Source organism: Ciona intestinalis, unplaced genomic scaffold (assembly GCF_000224145.3).
Source record: "Ciona intestinalis unplaced genomic scaffold, KH HT001060.1, whole genome shotgun sequence".
Classification (NCBI taxonomy): domain Eukaryota; kingdom Metazoa; phylum Chordata; class Ascidiacea; order Phlebobranchia; family Cionidae; genus Ciona; species Ciona intestinalis.
The window spans coordinates 20,518-30,683 of record NW_004191381.1 but is presented as its reverse complement, the minus strand read 5'-3'; the positions used below and the strand labels follow the sequence as shown (position 1 = coordinate 30,683).

At 34.3% G+C, this 10,166-nt stretch overlaps 1 protein-coding gene across 4 annotated transcripts; it reads right to left on the bottom strand.

Moving 5' to 3' along the window:
• Positions 1-275: 275 nt before the first annotated feature.
• LOC100180086 (erythrocyte band 7 integral membrane protein) lies at positions 276-9,015 on the bottom strand. 4 transcript variants are annotated; one of them, XM_002124920.4, is made up of 8 exons: positions 8,461-9,015; positions 5,030-5,133; positions 4,521-4,593; positions 4,078-4,160; positions 3,285-3,488; positions 2,385-2,440; positions 1,320-1,398; positions 276-795 (listed from the first exon to the last, which is right to left on the bottom strand). In XM_002124920.4, the coding sequence occupies exons 1-8, from the start codon at positions 8,540-8,542 to the stop codon at positions 607-609; spliced, it is 870 nt and encodes a 289-aa protein (XP_002124956.1). In that variant the 5' UTR covers positions 8,543-9,015; the 3' UTR covers positions 276-606. The 4 variants fall into 4 exon arrangements, with proteins under 4 accessions (XP_002124956.1, XP_026695648.1, XP_002124901.1 ...); XM_026839847.1 differs by lacking the exon at positions 8,461-9,015 and adding an exon at positions 8,071-8,439; XM_002124865.5 differs by lacking the exon at positions 8,461-9,015 and adding an exon at positions 6,716-6,892.
• Between the last annotated feature and the right edge of the window lie 1,151 nt (positions 9,016-10,166).

The following is a 10,166-nucleotide window of genomic DNA, read 5'->3' as shown; positions in this document are numbered from 1 at the left end:
AGTAGCACCTTACTATAGGGTTGTTCTTCACAACCCTATAACCTTACTACCTTACTATTACTATACTGTCGAATAGTTCTGTGACCCTATTTTCCTCATTATCATTAAATGGGGGTCCGTAAAAAGAAAATTAAAAAAGTGTGCCATCTTCCCCCACCCTAATATACAGAAGTTTTGAATTGTATATGTTTGCAGTTCAGAGACCGTGTTAAACCCGTCTTTCCCCACTACATTTGTAATCTGATAAAACAACTATATTACTAACTACAACGATGTTTCGGTACATAAAACTTTGTGGTTTATTTTTACATTATTCATCATATACGTAAATGCTACGATACAGTGCAATAACGAAGGTGACACAGTATACGTGATTATTATTCACACTAAAGATAAGGGAGTTAAAGAAAGTGAAATAACCGTGGAACATATTTTTTATTATTTTGGTTAAAATATAAGTTAAATGTAATATAGACGCAGGGTAGTGGAGTTATAACACTAAAATAAATATATTTGTCAATATATATACAATGCGTTGCTACGAGTCATGCGGAATACTGTTAGTCTCAATTGGAAAATTAATTTCGGATGTTGTCACAAAAACACCTATTTTTTCATCATGGTGCTCAGCATGTCAATAGGCAGAGGGAAGATTATGGTTGAATTCTTTTCCGCACTTATAGAGGTTAAGGTTTGAAGGTAACGAAGCTGCATCGAGTTAGGAGACTCACTCATTACATCAGCAGCTTCCTTTAGCTTGCGGGAAGCATTCATTTCACCTTCTGCCGCAATTACCTGCAATGATATCATTATGTTACTTCTGCTACCAGTTATAATGTTATTAAATAATGTTCTTTTAGCTCCTATGGTGTTTACGACGGTTGTTTTATTTCAACGTTTCGTCTGTCATGACGTTCATGTTTAGGAGCTTATTCTGACGTAATGACGGTATTTATAAATAATCATGTTTGGCTGAGCTGTTTCAATGTAAGATCATAAAACTATCACTTGTATCACGGCCTATTAGAGATATATCTGGTAGGCCGTGCTTGTATGCAATTTGTAAGTAGTCTAGGCTCTAGATTACTATGCGAACAAAACATTACTTTAAAAGAGGAAGAAGAGTGTACGCAAACAAGAGGGCAGTTCAGAAAAGAAAACATTAATACGATTCATGCAACCTAAATATGGCGCTTTTCGACGCAAAATTTAGTTTATAGTTCGCAGAAAAAATTTTTGATGAAAATTCTTTCAAAGAACACGAGATAAATTCGAATACGCAATTCACGTTAAGTATATTGCAACCAGTAAATTCTTACCTTTGCCCTTGCCTCTCGTGCAGCTTCGGCTTCAGCAGCCATTGCTCGTTGTAGTTGAACCGGCAAGCGAACGTCCTTACTGTAATACATAGTGATTTCTAAACGATACGAATGAATTGATATTTAATGCGTATAAAAACCCGCACCGCTGACAAAAGTTTCCTCTTACAAATGTTGTTGGGTAGGCCATAATAAATAAAATTTGTTGATTTAAAAAGTATCTTGATATTTTTAGTGGGGTTTCCAAGTCGACATGTTAAAAATTATGTTTCATATTGAATGTTCTGCGCCAGCTTCTCGTTACAATAAAAACATTACAGCAAATGTAAACGACACAATTTTTAGTGTTTCGGTTCATTAATAAGTTATTATAGCGTGTCTTGCGGTTGAAAAATATAGAAAGATACGAAATCCAAACAATACTTAGTAAGCGAGGCCAGTAGCATCAGGTTTACTTAATGACGTACGTTGCAAATGGTAAACTATACGAATGATTAGGCATGTCAGACTTGTTTGGGCAGTATACATGAATTATATTCTACGTAAGTAAGTAAAGTCCTGAAGCACAAAATGCCCCTAGACCTGAGATTAAGGCCAGAGTTGGCTTATTACCCCAATACCCGGTGTATATGGATAGAAACACAACATAAAAATGATCACAATGTGGATTTGTTTAAGATTAATACAAAGCAATACTTATGTTTGTATATAAGAGATGTTGAATGAATGTTCATGATTTGCAACAACAGTCGTTGTACCCCGGTAATGTACTTTGGTTTATACAACTCGTGGCGGCCTATGAGCTACGTATAGCTTTCTTTTCTAAGCTTCACATATTAAGCATTTGTGTGACCGACGTTGGGTGTGACACAAGTAATGAATGACTGTAGCTTACTTATTCTCGTATGGCGGGTGACGACTAACGATAGTAGCTATAATACGGCCCAAGAGTGTTCTGACATGATACAGTATAACACGGCCGACTGGAGTAACTCTCAACGTTACCTTTGGTAGCGGCAATCGGTAAATATAAGCACATGAAACAGTATTATAACACCAACTCACATTTCGACTCGTTCCACTTTTATGCCCCACGGGTCCGTGGCTTCATCCAGTGTTGACTGCAACAGAATAACTAAATAATTAATAATTTAATCGGGAAAACTAATGTATTGCCCTGTCAAATTAGTCAAGGGAATTGGGACCGTTGGCATTGTTATAGAGAAATGGAACTGCTATTTGGACTAGCCTATATATCTATAGGTTATTATGTAAAAATAGTGAAGTGCTTATGTGTTGGGAATAGAAGAATATAAAATCAGAGGATAGAACTTGAACTAAAACTGTTAATTTGTTTTTTTAATTATAGAATGGCCAAAAGATTCACCCAGATTATATCACGAAGTACATAAATGCACCATAGTTCACAGTTTATTACAAAGTTGTGGTAAAATCTGTGGTAATACAAAGTTGTGGTAAAATTAGAATCTATAAAACAACCACGGTCATTTCTCCAGTTTAGGAAAAAGCTAGTTATTTTCCCTTAAGCAAACGAGCCACGAAAAAGTCTGACGCTGTTGTCAAGAATAAATAATTCAAGATTGCAGGATTCGGAAAAGGTTAACTTGCCGCATGTGACAGCGACGACTCCAGGCTTTAATTATAGCCATATTGCAATCAAGGTTTAGACCTGTTTTAACCATGTCACTTTACTTATAGAAAATTGAAATACTATGCCTGATTAGGTGGACGACAGGACCTACATGATGAATTAGGAATCAAGTCGTCATTTTGTATGACAAAAAAGGTTTAAAACCACGCAGTTTAATATAAACGCAGAATAACAAAGGCATGCTCGTTTAATTTTTCAGTATTTTTTGAACCAACATTAAACATGGTGCCCAGTATAAAAGTTACAGTATTGTTTAATGCTTAAAAATAAACTTAACGAAAGACAAGTCCTACTTGCATCCCAGCACTGATATATTCACGGTCAGTAAGGACCTCGGACAGACTCTTTGTTCCCAGCATGTTTCTTAGTGTGGTTTGTGCCAGCAGTCGAGTTGCACCATCAGCGTTCTCCACATTTGCAATGCTCATGGTGGCATCTTGGACTCTGTAGTAAACCACAGCATCTACTGATATTGTCACGCTGTCCTTGGTCAAGATCTGTAAGAAAATAACAATAACTTATATATAGTGTCGACTCCGAGTAGTGTGGCTTAGTAGGATACTTGGTATGATGTTAGATACTGACACGTGACACCATTATGTACTTAGTTGTGCGTCGTTGGGCAAAACAATTTCAAGTTCCTTCCACTATCCTGGTGGTCACCAATGGGACTGCCATGTTAGAATAAATAAGTTACATTCATTAGCACTTCTTCAAGTGCTGAACCAAAACATGTTTCTACGATTTTGCATGGCCAAGTAACCGACAAACAAGGCACCAACACAGTAAATTACAATCACACCAAAACAGTGCAAACTTATCTAATATTTAGTACTGATTTTCTTAATTAACAATGATGCCTATTTATCTCGCTAGTGGGGTAATGACAGTTGTTATAACAAGGGTGTTCTGTTTTACAAACCTCGTGCTGGCTTACTAGTTACTACATGTGCAACTTTGTGGGTGATTATTGTTTTGATTTTTTTAATACATGGCTAACAGTTTGGACATCCCAGTAGAGACAGTAGTAACCTGGGTTGGCAATTGCCGTTAGCTGTCTTGAAATACGAAACTCTTAAAACTAACCTCCTGTGGTGGCACATCAAAGGATACAGTTCTCAAATCCACTTTACGATATTCATCAGTGCATGGTATGATAAAAAAGATCCCTTGAATAATATAAAGAAAAGTATGAAAAATTGCAATTATATCATTTGCGAGCTTTATAGAACCAACAACTGTGTTAATTCAGCCACCACTAATGGAAATTAGTCTTTTTTTAGGTAGAGAAATAGTTTTGATGAAAAATGAGTTACAGGTGCCAGACGAACCGGCGGATAAATACAGCCAAGGAGGTTAAAATGAATTGAAGCAATGGCGCTTACTCAGTTGAACAATCCCTCGTTTGAGGAAGTTAACATGTATTGTTAAATATTAGGGTAATAACATGACTGACTGCTACATATCTGCCATATGGCAAGACCAGCATTCTTATGAACAGAAGATGTGCATGAAAGATTCTTAATTACCTGGACCTTTTGCACCACCTTTGACAAGGCGACCGAGACGGAAAATAACAGCTCTTTCGTATTCCTGAACCACCTATAGACAAAAATGTTAGTGTTAGTGTTGTAATGTAACTTGTGACAAATATTTAATGAGAGTATTAAACATATTCATTGTCATACAAATTCCAATTCCATGCCTACTGTAATAGATAGACACACGCCCAACCAAAAAGCAAAAGCCATACAAAGAGTTTTAATAATGATGATTCGAAAACAGTATAATTTTGGACAGGAAAACGGGTCCCATAAGGTTATACTCCTTAAGGAATATATGTTTATCAATGTAAACATTGATAAAACATGACTTTACTGTCACTTAATGATAAATAACTACTTTTTCAGTTACAAACATCACACATAAAGAATTTTATATTGTGGTTGTGGCCAAAAATTAGGAGCATTCATAAGTTTGTACCGTACAGAAGTAGTTTTTTTGCTGTAAGTAAAGGTAAGAATTGACCTAAACTAACCTTGATACCAGCACATAATGCTAGTGGAAATATCAGAATCATTATAAATACAGAGATTCCCATAAGAGCATATCCACAGCACCCATATTCTGTATCTTCACCAGCTGTGAAAAAATAATAAAAATTGGTTGAAGAATTTGTTTAAACCTTGGTTTAAAAAAGTATTATAAGCCTATATATGATTCATGATTTTTTTAATTCGTATAATTTTAAAAATCTGTATATTTTATATTGTTCATTCTGTTGTTTGCTCTTTAGTAAAACCTGCTGTACTAACAAGGCAGATGAATCCAGCAGTAACTGATTAAGAACATTTGTAATTAATGATATGAGAATTATCTGATAAATGGAAAAATTCAATTTAACTTTAACAAAAACATTGCACCCCTTACAGAAAAAACTTGAAATAAACTATTCAGTACTTATTGTAAACGTCTAGGCTTTAATTAGGCTACATATAGATCATTTTGCTGCATCTTTTAACAAGTACTGAAGTACATATATATATATAATATATATAAAGCAAAAATATTGTACTTTTAAAGGAAAAATAAATTTAACACCCAAACCCATGTTTTTGTTTTTAAATTTATAATAATTAAAAGAGTAGGCTAAATATTGTCATGTCACATTATAAAATTTATATTAATATATGAAAAAAACTCAAATAAACTAGTAAATTACACGATTAAACTAGATATAAATTAAGTTAATTCCACTACGACTAGTAGCACAAGCACTAGATATGCAGATACCAGTTAATTGAACTTACGACTGATAATAGTTAATATGAAGGAATGAGGACAGTGGAGTATGTAAATGTAAAAAACAAAACTTTGTAAACATGCAAACAATGACTACTATATGAAAAATATGTTTACAGTAGTCGGAATGTAGACAGAGTTACAATAATAAATATTATAACATAAACAAAGTACTGCCTTCTAAATGAATTCCAAACCCATTTTAACAGCACTACAGGTACACTACTACCATACATTAAGTTAATTTGAGCAAGTACATTAACTTACATATATCTATATTTTGGTTGTAAGCAGAAACTGCTCCTTCGCCATTTGGTTTTGGGTAAACTTTATTGTTACCTGATCCACTTTCAGGTCTTGAACCTTCCATTTATTTTACAATTGTTTTAAAATTAAATCAGACTAAACACCTCTGATAATCTAATAAGGCAGACAAACTAATTTACTTTGAATTTCTTACACGTAATGAAGGTATAGTTATTTGTTATATACATATTACAGTAGCACAAACATATAAATGTCAGCTGTTTTAATACTAATGGAAATAATGCTTTAACCAGTTACAGTTATTTAAAAAAGAGTAGCCTAGCTTATAACTGTACTAACTAACTTATATTATTTCAAACCCAGACACTGTAGAACCCATTCACCTCTAATTCTATAATTAACTGATCCTAAAATTGAAATACTTTAGGTTATACAATAACAAGGTATTTCATTGCTAAGAGAATTACATGACAACCTACAACTACATGCCATTATAATGTATCGGTAAGTATCACTTTTTACTATTATTTTCCCATATTTGTGTTAGGTAATATTTTATATATGAAGTAAACCTATAATATGATGCATTATGAATGAAGAGAAACAGTGAATTCACATTACAAATGATTTTAGTGATCTTTGAAAACTAACTTACAAATATCAATATTAGCATTGTAACTGTTCCCATTTCTTCGGGAAATTTCATCGTTTTTCTGCATTTTTGCGTACACTGGTATGTTTAAATAAAACTCTAAAACAGTTGCCTTTCACTTTTTCAGTAAAACGTATCCTGTTATTACGCACTTATCTATTACGTTATAATAACATTAACACTATCACCTAAACAAAACATGTTCGTCGACTCAGCTGTTGCTCACAACAGCAACCACACTAATTGTGCACAGCTTAAAAGCACATCAATTATACATGAAATAGGCTCTGTAACAGGTTGGCGCTAACCGCGTATCACGTATGGTCGTATGCGAAGCGTTTAATTGCGCTGTTGCTAACGCTTAGTTGCTTAGCAATGCCTTTTTTCTTACATTGCGTCAGAGCAGAGATACATAAACAATGTTTATGTTTATGTATCTCTGGTCAGAGCGATAGTCCATGTACTCCATGACACAGCGGAAATATTGTGAACCAGAGATTCGAATCTTTAAAAAACGCGGTTTCGGTGCATTAAAAGAAAACGAGTACCACTGTTTTACTACCACTAAAATCCTGCCCGAAATCTGCTAGAATAACGCTAACAAAAAATGACGTTGAAAGCGCAGTGTTGCCGGTAAAATCAATAGAAAATCTAGAGCAGGGTATAAACAGGGAACTTATCTTTATAATTTAAAAAGATGTCTCGTCAATTTATTTGCAAAAATATAACGAATTCTTGTAAAGTAAAAAAGGTAAAAGCATTTTTTTTAAATCTAGTCAACAGTATTACCGAAAACCGCGAATTTTTTTCCAAAAAGTGGTCATGTTCAAACCTTCCTGCTAGGAAATCTGTAACTTTTAAATGCAAAAGGACAACGGATCTTGGTAAACTGAATGTATCTCTCTGATTTAAAAAATAAAAACGCGCCAATCATAACATTTTTTTAAATCGAGTCTACATTATTACCGAAAACCGCGAATTTTACCCACATTTCCGGTATTTTCTACCCTGCGTTTTTATTGTTATTTGATTCGGCAACACTGTTTTCGTAAAAATTTCATTTTTGTTAAAATGACGGTTTAGTGCTTCAGTAGAATCTTGCCAGGATTTTAGTGGAGTTTTACTAGACATTTTCTGTATAAATCATGTGTGTTTTAAACTTTTCTGTATAAATGACAACGGAGTGTCACTGTCTGGATGCAAAAGTGAACTTTAAAACTGATCAGTAATCTATGACTCTATTTATGTCGTATCCTAGGGAACGTATTTAAAAATGTTACCAATAATTTCTTCCCGAATTCATGAATTTTCATAATAAAACACATGCATTGTACTTAAAATATATTTAAATTACTCACAAAAGTTTCCGATTAACTGCTGTTTAGAAGAAAAATTGGTTTGCGACAAATCCGTCCCCTGAACTGCTTTCTTTCGCTTAAGAAAAGCCGTACCTGCTTCACTCATTTTAAGAACTAATATTATCTGTATGTTTGCTGGACTGTTCCAATATATTTTCAGGCCCGCGTTGCATGAATGTGACTGACAGGTTTATTAAACAAACATGGGATGTTTGCAGTAAAACATGAACTATGAACACGAATGCATGTCTGAAAATTAACCACGCGGAATATACAACTACTCGCAACCAGAAACACTTCTACAAGCATTGAACAATAAGCAATATTTTTACCAGCACTTGGACCGTAAAAGCTTCACCGGTATTAGGAATATATATATACTATACTCACAAAACTTTGCCTTCCGTTCCGCGTTCAACGCTTCACGCAATGCTTCTCTTTCTTTATTTGCTGTGTTCCGACCTAACGACATTTTAAGCCCACTTTATGGGAAATGAACTTTCGGGCACTTCAGTATCCAGCCTATCATCAGCAAGTTTCACCAGAAACGACAGTTTCAAATCAATACCAGGACATGAAATAACAAATAATTCTTCTTTGGTGTGCACAACAGTTAATTTTCCGACCGCTAGAAAAAGTCAATCCAGGGAACATTTAAACTCTTATTTAGGTTATTGGTTTAGGTTGGAGCAAACATCAATAACCAGCTTAAGGAGCCGGTTTCTTTCGTTGCATTTGCAAACGTACAGTAGAACTAGAACTTTGTACGATCAATACAAAACAAATTTAAGTCTCATTAAAAGTAGAAATTCCAAACGGTAAATAATGAATGGCGTTTCATTATTGCAATTTTAATTTAAAGCAGTTTGATTTAAATTTCCAGTTTAATTTGAATGCAAACCTTGTCATTTTTTATAACACGCTCTTAAAGGTAAAATTAGTTTGATGGCTTGTTTTAGTTTAGGTAGTATTTTTAAATGCGACTAAAATTATATTATAGTAGGGTGGGGAAAGATGGGACACTTTGTCAGACGATACTTTTTTAATTTTCTTTTTACGGACCCCCATTTAATGATAATCAGGAAAATAAGGTTACAGAATTATTCGACAGTATTATCACGACTTTACAAAACGCCCGTCAAAGCTGATTACTGTTTTTAAATATTAAAAACATATGTAAAATAGAAACAGTATACTTTGAAAAGGTAACAAAAATTCCAAATAGTAAGGTGCTATTTTTTAATGCTCGCTAAATCATAGTAAAGTCAATGAATTTTTTTTAATTTGCGTGTGCGAACGACTAAACTAGTTTCATAGCTTCATAAAACAACCTTGAATATTTCGTACAGTTTGATTTTGTCTCATAAAACTAGTTTTAGTTTTATAAGAAAACACTGAGATATAAGCATGAAGAAAATAGGCAGGGGTCAATATGACTTTAATTTGGGATAAAAACAACAAAAAATATCGGTTTAACGTTTATATATATATAAGGTTTACATGACAAAGAAACTAGCACAGCCTGTTAAATTCGGTAGGTTAACTACAAGATGCAGAATGCTGCCCGGCGCCGTGGCGTAGTGGTTAGCACGCATGCCTGTAACCATTAAAGGGTTCAAGCCTCGTCGCTGCTACCATTGTGGGCGTATGTGTCCTTGAGCAAGACGCTTAACGACAATTGCTCCAACCCAGTGGTCACTAATGGTTTAACCCAGAGCCAGAGGTAATGGGTTCAAGGCTCCTCGCTGCTACCATTGTGGGCGTATGTGTCCTTGAGCAAGACGCTTAACGGCAATTGCTCCAACCCAGTGGTCACTAATGGGTTGTCCAAATTATCAGCCATACATAAAAATGAAAAAAAATAATCACCCACAAAGTAACATACTTGGTAACTCGTAAGCTGGCGCGAGGTGCACACCCGTGTTATAACGACTGTCGTTTTCCGGCCACGCGAGTAAGTTACATTCATACATTCATTCAACACAGAACAACTAAAGGTTATTTCAACATATAATGAACCGAATACAAACAAAGTATAACAGAGTTTGAACTTTTTATTAAATTCGTTTTAATTTACATCAATTTTGGATAAACAT

Bases quoted from the DNA above. Each gene is read 5' to 3' on its own strand.
- LOC100180086 (XM_026839847.1), bottom strand. From the start codon at position 8,176: ATGAGTGAAGCAGGTACGGCTTTTCTTAAGCGAAAGAAAGCAGTTCAG. The intron at 4,161-4,520 runs GTAATTAAGAAT...ATATTATTCAAG, and splicing joins AGGTGGTGCAAAAGGTCCAG to GGATCTTTTTTATCATACCA. The intron at 3,489-4,077 runs GTTAGTTTTAAG...ATTTTCTTACAG, and splicing joins TTGATGTGCCACCACAGGAG to ATCTTGACCAAGGACAGCGT.